Source organism: Guillardia theta, assembly GCF_000315625.1.
Source record: "Guillardia theta CCMP2712 unplaced genomic scaffold GUITHscaffold_133, whole genome shotgun sequence".
Classification (NCBI taxonomy): Eukaryota; class Cryptophyceae; order Pyrenomonadales; family Geminigeraceae; genus Guillardia; species Guillardia theta.
Window position 1 is genome coordinate 140,650 of NW_005434541.1, and position 14,812 is coordinate 155,461.

Sequence of the window (14,812 nt, forward strand, 5' to 3'; positions counted from 1 at the left end):
TCTTGCTGCTCTCGGAGCTGGCCCTGAAATCACCAACAACATGGGTACAAATGGCACTGCTTACTATTTTGCGGGTGTAACTCAGTCGCAGCTGCCGTCCACAACTGCGTCGGCGGATCCGAGACCAGCTGCTTGCCTCCTCCTGGCGAGCTCGCTGTGATGTTCGCTGATCCCTCCAAGGCTGGACTTGGATACACCGTTCCTCCTCCTGCTCACTGGTACAAGTCTCAGGTTGCCATCTTGTAAGACTGAAAATGTCAGTCGTCAAGTCTTGTATTTGAGACGCTATGTACTTCATATAAATTTCGTTACATGATTTGTGAGATGTTATGTTCTGAGATAACCTTTGGCCCTGTTCCCGTCAAGTCGCAGAGTCCACAAATTCGATTTGCTGCGACTCATTGTGTCACATATCATCCCCCTAGACTCCTCACTGAGGCTCTAGTCACCTCAGTATGATCAACCTAGTCATGCTGAACGGTCACAAGCAACCGTCCGCTAGACCTGCTGAAAGTTGAAACTTACAGTGTCAGGGTCTCCTACTATGATCGTGATTGGAAGATTTAAGTTTGTAGTACCACTAGTATCATCACGGTCACGGCAGTGTACGCGGCAGCGGATGATCTGACTCGGACTCGGACTCGACTATTAAATAAGTTGCCGCCTCCAGGCTCCCCCTCCGTGATCGGAGTCACAGTGACGTAGCCTACTTACGGTCGCCGGGCCGCCGCCGGGCAAAACTCAGTAGTACGGTACCGGCGGCACTGAAACCGTTGCCAGGAACCGTTGAACCGGCGGACGGCCCTTCACCGAAGCCCGGCGGGTTTCAGCCTGGCACTGCGGCAGGGGGCCCTGGGACTCAGTGACTCGGGAATACCGTACTGCAGAAAGACTGCGGCCGCCGTGCAGCGGCGTACGGTACCTCAGCCTAGTACCGGGCGCCGCGTACCGTCCCTGGCACTGTTAGTTTTAACTTAACTTTGAAGCCTACAGCCAGTACGGCCGCACAGGCTGCCACTCTGAGGCGGCCTCAGGCTGGCCGCATTTCACTCCGAGTCAAGTATCCCGAGTCATGCCACGGTATGGGCCGGGGCCGGGGCCCGGCCGGGCCCAGGTTGGCGAGGTCACTGAGTCAAGTGACTGTAGAACTAGAACAAGTGTATCAACATGTGCATGGAGGACGGGGGAAGCCATGAGGCCAGTCGGATCTCCTCTCAAGTCGCTTCCACCATAACCGCGCAAGCCCCCCAACCTGCTCCTGCTCCTGCTCCTGCTCCTGCTCCTGCTCCTGCTCCTGCTCCTGCTAATGCTAATGCTCCTGCTCCTGCTAATGCTCCTGCTCCTGCTCCTGCTCCTGCTCCTGCTCCTGCTCCTGCTCATATGCAATATCCTCATCATCATCCACGCCATTATCCAGATCTTCACGCCACCAACTCCATTACCATTACTGTCAACACCGCCAACACAATTCTTCACCTTTCTTGCTTTCTTTCTCTAGCTCTGTGCCTTCAATTTCGTGGCAGTTCTTATTGGAGTATCCTGTAGCTGATATTGCTCATCAGTGCAGGTCGTGAACGCCTCCGACTGCCCCCGTGTCCTCGCAACGTGGAGACGCTGCCTCGCATCCTCCCTCATTAGTCATTTTCCTGATACCTCGCAACCAACAGAAGTGTCGCAGTCACTCGACCGTCTCCTCCTCCTCCTCCTAATCCTACTCCTTCCCCTCCTCTCACAGTCCTCTGTCTCTGGTTCACCTCCACGCAGCCTCTCTGGTGGACGGCGTGGAGGCCTTGTCCCGCCGGCTGAAAGCTCTGAGATGAAGACCAAGGATTCGAGCAAGAAACGGAAAAGAATCGACGACGATTCCGAAGAACATGTGAAGGGTAAGACTGGGATGGAAAGGGATTCCGACTCACTGAAACCTGGCGCGCTGAATGATTCCGAGTCCGATCAAATGTTGAGGTCGAAGAAGGAAAAGAAGAAGCAAAAGGCTCAGAGAAAACTTAAGATCGTGCAAGACAGTCAGGAGGTGGTGGAGGAGGAGGTCAATGAGCAGACGAAGGATAAGAAGAAGAAAAAGAAGAAAAAGGAGTCTTCTGAATTGAAAACGTACACAGAAGACAAGGATGTATCTGTGCAAGTCAAGATTGAGAAGAAGGATAAGAAGAAGAACAAGAAGAAAGAGACGATGGAGGAGGAAGACGATGGAAGCAATGACAAGGATTCAGAAGAAGAGACAGAGAGAAAGAAAATAAAAAGAGACAAGCAGAAGAATCTGAAGAAGAAGCAGAAGAAGCAGAGCAGCGAGAGCGAAGAGGACGAAGATTCTCATAACAGGACAAGAGAAGGTGTCGAGTCCCCGACATCGCAACCAGCGCTTGTACGACACTCATTTGAAACGACCGACGCTGACCACGCGGAGACGCCAAGAGAAGCATATGAACACATCCTGCCGCTGCTTCACAAGATGGCAGAGGCAGCGAGCAAGAAGCCGTCGGAGCTACGCATCTACGACCCTTTCTTCTGCACGGGCTCCATGAAGCGACACCTGGCCAGCCTGGGCTTCACCAACGTCTACAACAAGAACGAAGACTTCTATGAGATGGTGAAGAGCAAGAGAATCCCCGAGCACGACATGGTCGTCACCAACCCTCCTTACTCCCTCGACCACATCCCTCGCTTCCTCCGCTGGCTCAGCGTCAACGACAAGCCCTGGCTTCTCCTCGTGCCTAACTACGTCTACACCAAGGACTACTTCTCCTCCTCCCTTCGCGGCCGCCTCCCCATGTTTCTCACGCCTCCTGGTCGCTACGTCTATGAGAGCCCCAAGCACGTGGCCAACGCGCAGGGCCAGGTGAGCAAACGAGCTAGAGAAGGAGGAAAAGCAGATGTGGGGAGAGCATGGATGAAGTGAAGAGCACAAGGAGCAGAGCCCTGATGGAGGTTGTGCCAGATACGTAAGAGTGGAGAGCATAAGACAGCCCCTTATGTGAGCTTCTGGTACGTCGAGACACGGTGAGTTCTTCCTGTCTCTCCTCTGCTCGGTCCCACCACACTTTTTTCAGCTCCCCCTCCAACTCCCCCCTCCCCCCCCTCTTTGTCTGTCCCTCCCCTCCCCTCCTCCCTCCTGCCCGCTCTCTTGCTCGATTTGTGATGTGCCTACAATTTTTGATCTACCTGCGGACCCCCTCAATGTCTCTCCTTCGCTTTTGTCCTTTGCTTGCTTCTCATCGTCTAACTGTAATGAAAACAGTCCCATCATTCAGCCCAATCAGGTTCACACCTGGTGGATGGCAGAAAAAATGTTTGACAAGACAAACTGCCGGTGATGATATAATCCCAGCTACCCTCCTCTCTGTCCTTGAACCGCATCATCGTTCTCTTCTTACTACTCTCTTCAAATCTCCTCGCTTTCCTTCCACTACTTTGTCTTTCTCGTCCTATTACTCTCTTTAGACCTTTCTCCCTTCTCCTCTTTACTCCCCATTCTCATCTATCCAGTATTCACGATCAGAATCCTTGGCTCTCTCTAGGAATCATCTGTCCCTGCGGTTGGACTTGTCACTAACTCTCATGAATTCGTTCTTTCTCACTTTCCATCCTCTGTCAAATCTTCATATTGTTCCTTCTCCTTCTCCTCCTCCTGCAACTGCTCCACCTTATCCTTCTCTTCTTTATGCTACTCCTGCTCTTCTTCTTGCTTCTCATGCTCCTCCTCCTGCTCTCTCCTTCCGTTCTCCCCTGCAGGTTGTGCAAGAATGTGGAGCAGCTGCCTGCCAACATGAGAGACTCGTTCGATCCTCTCCGCAAGGTTCGACTTGCTTTCCCGTGCCTGCCTCATCGAGTGAATCTCAGCGACTGCCCAAGCACATGAGGAAAGCGATGAAGAAGTCGCACACAGCAGATGGCAGGTTGATTCTGCTGCCCTCCTCCTTCGCTCCTCTTTGCTTCTCCTCCCTTGTCCTTCTCAGTCCCATCCTCTCGTTCTTGAGCGTTATCCCTCCTGCACTTCCTCTGCTCGTCTCTCTTCACCCAAACTAGCCGTACCTTCTTATGTTCCTCACCTCGCAGGCCGCTGTGCAAGCAGTGCGGACAAGTCCACGGCAATTGCAAGCACACGCGACAGTGATAGATGACTACGAGAGGAGCAGGAGCAGGAGCAGGAGCAGGAGCAGGAGCAGGAGCAGGAGCAGGAGCAGGAGCAGGAGCAGGAGCAGGAGCAGGAAAGAAATGCGGCAGGAGGGGATTACACTTGATTTTGTTAAAGAAGAGTGGTCAAGCCTACTAGCAGCTTGGGGTGTGACAGGCAACTTGAAATGACGTTGGCAGTCGGCAGCTGAAATCCGAAAGTTTGCGGGATGTTTGTTGTACACCAGCTGGGAGAGTGGAGGAGGCAGCAGATGCCAGTGAAATCAATCGCACTTGATGCTGCAGAGAAGTAAGTTGAAGCACATGCGAAACTTGAAGGAAGAGCGTGGAGGATGGTAAACAGGCAGCGGGAGAGAGCCAAGAATAATCAGAGGAGGAGAAAACAAGCAACAAGCACGAGCATGCAAAACGAGGATTCACGCACCACAAGGAACTAGAAAGGATGATGCAGCAGGGAAAACAGAGAAAGAGGAACAGGGATTGGGAAAGAGGAATTGATGGCAAAGCTGGAGATAAGGGAGAGAAGAGCGGTGGATGTTGAGGCAGATGCAGATGTAGAGAGTGGGGATGTTGGCAGGTACTGACCAGCGGTAGATGTAGCGGACAAAGGCGAGGGCAGAGAAGAAACCAACAGTTCCGAGCATGAGGAAAGCGCCATAGCAGACCATGCTCATGTACCTAGCACTAGCATCAGGCGCTGAAATCTTCCCTCCCTCCTCGTCCTCTCACCCAAAGAAGAAGGAAGTTTGCATGAAACCTGTCATATGAGCTTTGAACCTGCAAGATGTCAGGTCAGGGGCAACAGAATGACGAATAGGTCGACGAAGGAGCAAGAAAGGACAGTCCACAAGAAGGAAGCAACCGAAACGGGGGAAAGCGAAACAGCAGCCAGGAGGAAAAAGAAGAGGTACCGGAAGTAATAGAAGCAATAGGCAAAGATAAAGAAGCCTGTCGATCCTCCGCTGAAGATGCTCCTCCACCACCACCTGTAGTCCTCCACCGCCAGCTGGAAGTATGTCAAGGCGATGGTGATGAAGGAGGTAACGATGATGAGGATAAGGAAGACGAGGAGGAGGATCCCGTAGAGGGAGTAGAGCTGCCTGCCCCACACAGAGGCGAAGACATAGTAGAGCTCGATGTAAATGGCGCTGAAGGGGAGGAACCCAGCCATCACCATCTGGTAGGGTGCCTGTCTGTGCCAGTGGAGAGGAGGAATCTCTCGAGGAAGTTTGTTGGTTCTGCACGGAGCCTCAAACGGGCCCGCGAAGTTTCGCCCAGAGATTCCGCCAACGATGTTGAGAGGGAAGCTGACGAGAGTTAAGATGAGGAGAATAATGACAACGGTTCCAAAGGGAAGAGCAGCCGACGAGTTGTAGGCGACTGCAACAAAGTTGAGGAAGGTTGCCATTATGAAGAAGGGGCCAAGAAAGAGCAAGTAAGAGGTGACAAGCGCCCAGACCCAATTGGATCCCTCGATCTTGGTGTAAAGGTTACCGGCGACATATCCATTTATGCCCGATGTCAGCGCAAAGATCAGCAGGGCTGCTACCAGCAGGGCCCCGCGGTTGTACCTCGTGTAAGGCCCGAGGCATGCGAGGAAGAGCACTCCAAGGCACATGCACAGCAGCTGAGCTCCATTGCCAAGGACGGCAGCGAAAAGCTCCTTGTGCTGGGGGAACCTGAAGACGTCGCCATTGACGAGCTTCCAGCCACTCTCATCCTGATCCATCCCTGTCTCCTCCTCCATGTGCGCATACCGAGCAAAGTCGTTCTTCAACACTCGCATCAGAATGGTCGCAAGGAAGCCGGTCAGCAGGAGGACGGTGACGATGGAATTGAAGATTGAGAACCATCGGATCTCAAGGTGCTGATGCGGAGACTCCTTGTGCTCTAGCACGTGGTCGCGTGTCTTGTGTACAGACTTAACCCACCTCGCGGAGTACATGAAGTGAACGTCGATTGGATTCGTCGAGTCCGTGATGTCAAGGTTCTGCTCTGGATCGTGTTCCCAGGTTATCTCCAGGATCTCCTCACCATTGTGTGCAATGGTGAAGATGTAGTTGGTGAACAGACTGTACATAGTCACGTTCTCGCCGTTCACAAGCTCGGAAGACTTGTCGCCGATGAAGCCCCAAAGAGGAATGTCATCTGATGAGCAAGAAAACGTTCACAGCAGGCACTGGCGCAAGGAAGCATTTGCTACCATAGATAAACTCGAAGTAGTAGTCCTCGTCAATTGCCCGCTGGAACATCTCAATCTCCTTGGGCTTAAGAGTATAGGAACATAATGTTCTGGACTCGAAGGGAACTAGAAGTCACCACGTCAGAAGATACCACTCGTCCTATCAGCTTACTCAAGAAGGGAAGTGCAAACAGCGTCTTCATCATCCTGTCTCCGACAAGGATCTCCCCAAGATGATGAGGTTTCCTCTCCTCTTCCTGCGAACGTCCATTTTTATCATCTTCGATTTCTTTTTCTTGGCCATCACCATCACCATCTCTCCTCACTTCCTACATATCTTACTCCCTTGATGTGTTCGTCCCCTGGTCTCCTTCTGTCTAGACTACTACTCCTTCTTCACGTCACAATTGGGAGTACATACCTTGGGCGCGCAAAAAGGAAGGGTATAGTACTCGTACTGGAACAACCGGGGTCAAGAATGCGGGGTGGATGGTAAGCGAGGCTCACTTGTTCAGAAGGATTTCCATAGGGTCCAACCTACCCGAACAAGTCACGTACAGCATGTTGATTCAACAACTGTGATCTACCTTGTTCGCGTAAAGAGGAACATTATCCCCTCGACGATATTTCGAGCCAAATACAACCTGCCATCAAACAAAATGAACATCAAGGTCTCGAAAGATAATCCTTGTATCAACAAAGGACAATTCTAACAATCCCGGAGGAGGGAAGGACTTCAATATCACGTCAAGAAGCATAAAAAAAACAATGCGAACTTCACGAGTCCGCTTGCTCCACCACTGAGGAATAACCATTCTGTACTACAAGTTTCGGAAGAACCCTTTTGCCTACTGTATGCGAACAATGTACTGGAATACTTGATTTCCTTGCTGTTCTCAGACAGGTGGTTTCAATCCTGAGGCAGCAGCCTGAAAGTATGGCTGCCCAGTTTCCCTCTTGCCATTTTTCACAATTCATCGGCCTGACCTTCCCTACGCCCACCTCCTGGCTCTCAATGCAGTTTCCTCAACTCTTCAGCTGTTTGCTATCTCCTCTCTTCATTTGCTTAATTCTCCTCCTCCCTCTTACCGCAAGCGCCGCCATGATTGCCGTCCATCTCAGAGCTGCCGCTGCCATGTTGGCCTGGCTCCACCTGGATGGAACTGGTGCAGGGAGGGGTGAGGGTGGTTGAACGGGGCAGGTGGGGTATGTCGATGTGGGGTACCGTTCGCAAAGCTTGTTTGGACCGGTGTTCTGAATAGAAGATTTCTGGGAAGAAAGGTGGGTATCATGATACACCCCTACCCTCAAATACCCCTTACTACCCCATATATGTCTTTCAGTACCCCTTCTGAACCATCAGGCATGCCACGCAGGCCCAACGATTCATCCTTTAGCATTAACCCTACCCTCTGATTATCCAACGAGTCGTGAGAAATTACGGGGTAGGGTATGACAACAGGTTTCGATGGTGGGTGATATCACCCATCTGATATTCTAAGGGTACTGAGCTGGCAATAGGGAGGGTATGAAATTCAAAGGGGTAGGTGGGAGACAGCAAACACCGAGGCTCATAACGTTCTTGCACTTTCAGTGCCAAGCACGCCCGGCGCAACGGCGCGGTGACCCGGGCCCGGCGCGGCGGCCCGCGGGCCCGGCCGCCAGCCGTTTCGGCCCGGCGGCCGGCCCGGGCCCTCACCGGAGTCCGACCACTGGGCCTGCCGGGCCCGGGGAACGGGCCCCGCAGCCAGGCACTGATCAGTGAGTCACCCGCCGCCCCGGCGGGCCCCCCGGGCCCCGGCCGGGCACCCGGTCGGGCGGGCCCGGCCGCCGGAGTCTGGCTGAGTCCCGGAGTCCGGTTGGACCGTGCCGGGCACAGGCTGGGTCAGTCGGCACTGAGTGAACTTCCGAAGCTTCAGGCCGGCTTTTTTTTGGCTCGCTCAAGGGTACGTGACTTTCACGACCGGCGGAGGGTCCGAGGCTCCGGGAGCCGCTATCTTAACCGATCGAACGTTAACATCAACGAGTAAGTTGAGGCCCCCATGACCCACCTCGCCGTAGGAGGTCCTAGCATTGCCTCGGACCCTTTGACTTCTTGTGATTGACTTTGGTGTACCCTACCCCCGCTGAGGTATCACTACTAGTCCCCTCACGAACACCACTGGGGCTCCGTTGGGTACCCACCCTTTGTTCTCCCATCATTGGAAGGACCCCTACAATGATAGTCTCCACGAGGGTACAAGTGCAGGGAAGTACCCTAGTACCCTCCCAGAATACCGTTCACTGGCCCGCACCGTCTATAAATGTCCTGCCTGGCGTCTCCTCTAGTGGATCTGATCCCTAACCCTTCCTCCTCTTTCCCATTCAGTCGCCTCTGCTTTTCTGGTCGATTGCTCCATTGATCACCTACATTTCGTTACTTCTCAGACCCAGCCTCCCCCTCCTCTCTTACCCCATTTCCTCGTTCCTTTCTTCCTCTCCCATAAACTGATTTCTCTCCTTCTTCGCCCGGCTCATGTTGATCGTCCGGGTCTCACAATTCTCGCTCAAGAACAAGAACTGCCTTGCCTAGAGAGAAATATTTTCCCTCCGACCTTGTCTTGTGGCCCTGTGAATCACTCCATTGTTTGCAGTTATTTCAAAGATCGTTAAGTCCAGCGAATGTTTGGATTTCAGGACAGCTCATCGGTGATGAATGCGCTTCAATAGCTGAATTGCTGAGTGATCAAGATTCAGAACAGCACGGCAAGGTCTGACATGGGAAAGCAAGGAGTGGTCGGGGAGGAAATGGGCGTCTACTTGGTATGTGCCGTAAATTTTCTATTCATACATCACCAAAAATTTATCTGATTCATGTTGTATGATGCAGCAAGGTGCAGTGAGTTCCTTGTTCGAAAATGTCTCCGGCGCTTTCTCGCCCATCTTGGTAAATCATTCCTTGCATTTCTTTTGAGATACCTGATGCTGCTGCAAGCAATCGAATTATAGCAAGAAGATAAAATCGAAAAAGGAACATGTACACCAGCAGGAGACAGGTAATTCTTCAATTGCTGTTGCATAGCAAAACTCATCACAACAACAGTTGCAGGCTCTCCCGAAGAATTGTCTAGCCACCGCAAGCTCAAATCTGCGTCTCTTGAGGCATCTGAACAGCAAGACGCTCCGTCGCCAACCTCACCTATCGGGAGATACAAGTCAGCGCTCAAGTCTCCAATGACCTCGTCTCCTCTCAATCGCTCAAACCTTCGCTCCCCTCTGGATAAAAAGCCTGACAGCAAAATTCGATCCGTAAAAATCAGATTCATTGAAGAGGAAACGCAGCACTCTCCAATCGCTTGTGCCAAGACGGACAAGTCAGCACCTGCCGAATCCACAGCACCGAAAGATCACAAGGACCATTTTGTGATCCAATCCTCCAAACAGAAGAACAGGAAAACAAAGAAGGATGCGATGATCGCAGCCAGCTTGACCATCGAGGAAGAACACCCTCCAGCCGAGGTGAAGACGAATCTAAAGCGTTAGACCCGTGCTGATCATGCTGAATGTTAAGGCGGATGAGAAATTGATGAGGTTGAATTTAAATGTTCAGCTGACACAAGAAGCCAAAGAAGCAGCTCAATTTCACGTCAACCAGGTGAGGAGTGACGAATGAGTGGTTGGTCAATGAGCGCTCTTGTCTTGTAGGCCAGGATGCTTTCGACGAAGAATCAGTTGCCTGACGGATCCCCTCTCAATATTCGGGATGGAATCTTGTGGTTATAGCGACGACACTCTATGCCATGACGCTAGATGTCAGACAACAACTTCTCGTCTTCTCTTCTCAGTAAAACTTTAACAAAATCTTGTGCACCTTGGCATTTGACGGGGAATGTCTTTTCAAAAGTAATCTCTAAGATGACTGTCTAAGAGAAAAGTAATGAATTTCTTTAGCACATAGACACCTGCAACATGCTGAGTGTCCGCTCAACTTCTGCGCAACACTAACCTTCTGCTTTCTTGCCTCTCTGACCTTCTCCAGCGAGGAGTTTATCGCATGCTGTTGATGTGGCTGCAGCTCTTGTTGACCCAGCATGGCAACTTCCTCAAGGTAAGGGTCTTGTACTTTACTGGATCCATCAAAGATGACGACAGGAAGATGTCAGCAATTAGAATCAAACAGCCGAAAGTAGATATTCGAAAAATATGACCTCTTGATACCCGTGAGCTCCTCCATCACCGCTAGACCACAGAAAGGCGCGTACACTTCAGAGTATCCGCCCTGTATATGCATGAAGGGTTCAGATCGAAGCGAATCCATGCTCGTAAGACCTCGTGCAGCAGAATCAACTTGCCGGAGCAGCATCTGGCATAAATAAATTTCACATCATCGTCCAGACACTTCAAGATAAACTTACCGATCTGCTAGCTCCTTGACCTGTTGTGTAAGATACCTGAAGGTTTCTGGAAGGAAAATGATCGACAAGAACAAAACAAAACATCAATCATTACCGGAGTGACACATCATGGAACCGAGCGGATCGAAGAAAGAACAGTCAAATCCACAGCTGATCATAATCTGAAATACACAAAACAATCATCCTCGTGGGTATAAGTGAAAACACTAAGTAACGAAGATCAAGTCAAACCATCTCAGTCGTGCATCTTACACTCGTGCACATTACATCGACACGCGATGACAGAGCTCATGCAATTCAAGTACGCGCAATAGAAAGCGATTGAACTTGCCAACTGCGGTTTTTCATCGCCAAAGCTGGTTTCAGCGAGAGAGCACGCAGCTCTGATAGCTTCCCTAACAGTTTCGTCATCTGCTCATGAGATCCTGCGCTTCTCCGCCACCTGTAGGCCCCATCGCCACTGCCAGGAGGAAGAGGTAGGTTGCAATTGAATCCAAGGCCAAGCCCCTTTGCAAAGAGTCAAACCCCCTCTCATCTCCTCACATCACCTGGCCAAGTTCATCAGCAAACCCACTGTCAAGAGGATAACTGCTTTCACGATCATTGCATGTCGTCAAAGCGGAGGTTTACTTGCGATCTTGATGGATACTGATGAACATTACTTTGTCTGAATCATCTACTTTATCGTCAGGCACGAAAACTACTTTCATTCACTTTACAGAATGCTTGTTGGGTTCCATTGCCATGATGTACATCCCAATCGATGATTACGATCCTCTCTAGTCCTGATGGGGTTCAATCCAATAGAACAAGAGGGAAGAAAAAGTCGTCACCTCTTACTTCGATCGCGTGCTTTGCTGCTATTGCAATGTTGTTGAGCAAACAGAAACCTCTGCCTCGGTCTCGCTCCGCATGGTGACCAGGAGGGCGTAGGAGGCAATATCCATTGACAATCCTTTCGTCCAAGACAGCGTTCACCATGCTAATGGCAGATCCAGCAGCAAGCAGAGCTATTCCAAGTCCACCTGGGCTGAAAGGAGCACAGTCTCCCGCATCACCACCTTCACATTCGCTCAATTCTGTGAGTTTTGCTTCGAATGGGCGTTAGAGTGTTTGTCGCAACAAGAAAGTTGATCTCACTCAAATACTCCTGGCTATGAACGCGAAGAACCTCGTCTAATGTTGCAGGAAGCGAGTCTATGGGGACAGTTTCTTTGAGCAACCCACTGACTTGCAGGAGCGAATGGATTCTTCTCTTGCTCTCAGGCGTTTCCACGTGTTGGATCGGCTGAACGAATAGGGTGCGCTTGCATGGGCGCTCATGAAATGACATTCCTACGAGTTTCTCTTATGGGCACGAAACGGAAAGGCTCCCTCCGTCCCTGTACCCCCCTTCCTCTCCATCCCTTTTCGCCCCTCCCTGCCTCCCAGCCTCCTGCCTGCCTGCCTGCCTGCCTGCCTGCCTGCCTGCCTGCCTGCCTCCTGCCTGCCTGCCTGCCTGCCTGCCCCCTTACCTCTTCTGCCTCTCCTCTTCCTCACCATCCACAGCTCTCCTATCCTGTTACTCCTTCCCTTCTTACCGCCAAAATGCCATCCAAACGCTTCTTGCCATGCATAGCCTGTCGGAGCCATTCAACCTGGTTTTGGCAAATTAATCTGTAAGCTAAAAGAACTTTTTTTTTTTGCAATGACAGTTTGTTCGACATCAGCGTCATATCAGCGACTTGCAGGAGAGACTTGCTGTCGCTTCTGATATGAGACTTGCTGTCTCTCCTGATATGAGACTTGCTGTCTCTCCTGATATGAGACTTGCTGTCTCTCCTGATATGAGACTTGCTGTCTCTCCTGATATGAGGACTTGCTGTCCCTCCTGATATGAGACTTGCTGTCTCTCCTGATATGAGACTTGCTGTCCCTCCTGATATGAGACTTGCTGTCTCTCCAGATATGAGACTTGCTGTCTCTCCTGATATGAGACTTGCTGTCCCTCCTGATATGAGACTTGCTGTCTCTCCTGATATGAGGCTTGCTGTCCCTCCTGATATGAGACTTGCTGTCTCTCCTGATATGAGACTTTTAGAATCTCGTCGTCATGAGATCATACATTGACATTTTGACATGACAAGAACTCTGCGTCTCATGCTCGCCGCCAAGATGGTCAAGTCAGAAGCATGTCAACCTGTCTCAACAGGCTCGACTTCGATGCTGCTGTCCAACGCTACTGTATCAAGCCTCATTATTAAAAGTGACACCCTATCAGCAGTATCAGAAGTTTAGTTCATTAGAATGCTTAGTGGGCTTACAAGGTTGGTTAGAGCACCTAGTCTAACAGAGATCTCACTACTCGGCAGTGCCACCCGACTTGACTGTCCCACGTGGAAGCCTTGCTTCCCTCTCCGCCCTCTCCTCAGGTCTCAAAATTTATAAGCGACGCCTTCAGGTACGTCAACTTCTGAAACTTCATGTCAGATCATTCCTGTTTTTTTCATCCTTTCCGTGCAAGTTCTGCTCTTTAACCATTCACCACAAGCACTCTCGCCCGGCTCGTTTCTGGATCACTTGTCTCTATTCATCTGCGGGAGTAGTTTTATGCTACATCTACTACGAATGCCCCTCGTGGTCAAGGCGAGAGTAAACTCTCAGCGTGGAACCAGACTTCTTGTGCCGCATCATGGTGTTCACAAACTTGTCCTTGGCCTTTTCTTGGACTTTGTCTGTCTCTTCTTTGTCCGCGCCATCAGTCAAAACAAGGTCCACGGCACTGTTGAGAATCCCCCCGTCCATGAAGGAGTTCAAAGACAGCTTCCTCTCCAAAGTCGCAGATTTGAGCACCCGACCCACATCACTACTCCTCTTCTTTCGCGGCTTCGCTTTGGGTTCTTTGCCCTGGTCAAACAACGAAGTGAGGCACGCAAGGAGACAAGTGTCAGAGGCACTTACGTCGTCCAACGGAGATCGCTGCGGTTGTTCCTGAGAGGGAGCTGATAGACGACAATGAGTAAGAGGTTGAAGTAAGTTACTTCTGCTTACAAGGATTTGAGTAATAATGGCTTGATGCGTCAGCCCTAACAGTTTGAGGAAGGGTTGTTCGTTGTAAGGAGGCAACCATCTTCTCAATGTTTCTCAGCCTCTCATCAGACAATTCTTCTATGATCTCCAAGATCGAGTAAAACTCCTCTTTCGTAATAGTGCCGTCCCCGTCACTGTCAAGGCGCTGCAGAACTTCATCATGTTTTGATACAGGAATGGAGAGTTGTTTTAAAGCATCCGTTGCTTCTTGTTTGCTCAGCTGACCGCTATCATCTTTGTCATGTTGGTAGTACACCTCAATGATTCTCGCCATGCCTTTGTTCGAATATCCCCAAGAATGTACGATCTTTGAGATCGTGTCGATTCTCTGATCCATCAACTTGATCATAAGGAGCAACGCGCGCATATCTTTGCTTGTACTCTCCTGCATTGCATTGGCCACTTGTCGCTGTGCATATCGCCGGATCTCTTCTCGCATCATCTCTTGGAACTGCTCGGAACTAAACTCTCCTTGTGAGTTACAGAGTTTTCCTCCTTCTGTAAGAAGATCAAAATCATCATCTTGGAGATGGATGGGAGAAGATGTAGGAAGTCGCTTCAACCCGAACTGAAACTCTTCATAATTCAATCCACCAGATCCATCATTATCAAGCCTTTCATAAGCATCTGCTATCTTCCGTGCAAGATCCCTATCAGTAACGAAATGCGAGAGGTGAGAGGAGAGGGGGTCTAGAATGCCATTCGAACGTGTCAGAGCTTTTCGTTTCTCCTCTTCAATCTTCTCTTGTCTTTCGATTTCCTGCTTTTCTCTCTGAATAGATGAGATGAATTCGTCAAGAAGAACTGCAATGACAACATTGATCAACACCACCCCAGCTATGAGAACGTAGCTGACAAAGAATAGGGCAATGCCGAAATCTGTCCCATTGCGCAGTGTCTCGTCGTCAAACAGTACCCTAGTTACAGATGAGGCCCATCTGGAAAGACAAAGTCAGACTTCCATGTGGCTGCTGGAAAGAAAATTCACCCGTCGCCTGTCACGACTTGAAACATCTGC

The 14,812-nt window shown here is 50.6% G+C and overlaps 5 protein-coding genes across 5 annotated transcripts; 3 read left to right on the plus strand and 2 right to left on the minus strand.

Annotated features, from left to right (window-relative positions):
• Nucleotides 1-27: 27 nt before the first annotated feature.
• GUITHDRAFT_155585 (hypothetical protein) lies at nt 28-315 on the plus strand. The gene is made up of 2 exons (XM_005822015.1): nt 28-44; nt 92-315. The coding sequence occupies exons 1-2, from the start codon at nt 41-43 to the stop codon at nt 244-246; spliced, it is 159 nt and encodes a 52-aa protein (XP_005822072.1). The 5' UTR covers nt 28-40; the 3' UTR covers nt 247-315.
• Nucleotides 316-1,973: 1,658 nt separating this feature from the next.
• Nucleotides 1,974-3,019, plus strand: GUITHDRAFT_90353 (hypothetical protein; the record flags this gene model as incomplete). Its single annotated transcript, XM_005822016.1, has 2 exons — nt 1,974-2,854; nt 2,978-3,019. Exons 1-2 carry the CDS (start codon nt 2,189-2,191, stop codon nt 3,017-3,019), a joined length of 708 nt encoding a protein of 235 aa, XP_005822073.1. The 5' UTR covers nt 1,974-2,188.
• A 1,223-nt stretch (nt 3,020-4,242) lies between these two features.
• Nucleotides 4,243-7,474, minus strand: GUITHDRAFT_166088 (hypothetical protein). Its single transcript, XM_005822017.1, has 10 exons — nt 7,421-7,474; nt 6,919-6,975; nt 6,839-6,868; nt 6,753-6,788; nt 6,504-6,588; nt 6,353-6,457; nt 5,061-6,297; nt 4,879-4,926; nt 4,735-4,827; nt 4,243-4,428 (listed from the first exon to the last, which is right to left on the minus strand). The coding sequence occupies exons 1-10, from the start codon at nt 7,466-7,468 to the stop codon at nt 4,413-4,415; spliced, it is 1,755 nt and encodes a 584-aa protein (XP_005822074.1). The 5' UTR covers nt 7,469-7,474; the 3' UTR covers nt 4,243-4,412.
• A 1,518-nt stretch (nt 7,475-8,992) lies between these two features.
• Nucleotides 8,993-10,050, plus strand: GUITHDRAFT_118748 (hypothetical protein; the record flags this gene model as incomplete). The annotated part of the gene is made up of 7 exons (XM_005822018.1): nt 8,993-9,019; nt 9,068-9,133; nt 9,201-9,257; nt 9,306-9,366; nt 9,420-9,829; nt 9,882-9,965; nt 10,021-10,050. 7 exons carry the CDS (start codon nt 8,993-8,995, stop codon nt 10,048-10,050), a joined length of 735 nt encoding a protein of 244 aa, XP_005822075.1.
• On the minus strand, nt 10,039-12,364 carry GUITHDRAFT_160215 (hypothetical protein; the record flags this gene model as incomplete). Its single annotated transcript, XM_005822019.1, has 14 exons — nt 12,306-12,364; nt 11,866-12,060; nt 11,559-11,816; nt 11,445-11,510; nt 11,356-11,401; nt 11,274-11,313; nt 11,168-11,232; nt 11,057-11,120; nt 10,820-10,886; nt 10,726-10,771; nt 10,640-10,673; nt 10,519-10,589; nt 10,341-10,437; nt 10,039-10,080 (listed from the first exon to the last, which is right to left on the minus strand). The coding sequence occupies exons 1-14, from the start codon at nt 12,355-12,357 to the stop codon at nt 10,039-10,041; spliced, it is 1,143 nt and encodes a 380-aa protein (XP_005822076.1). The 5' UTR covers nt 12,358-12,364.
• Between the last annotated feature and the right edge of the window lie 2,448 nt (nt 12,365-14,812).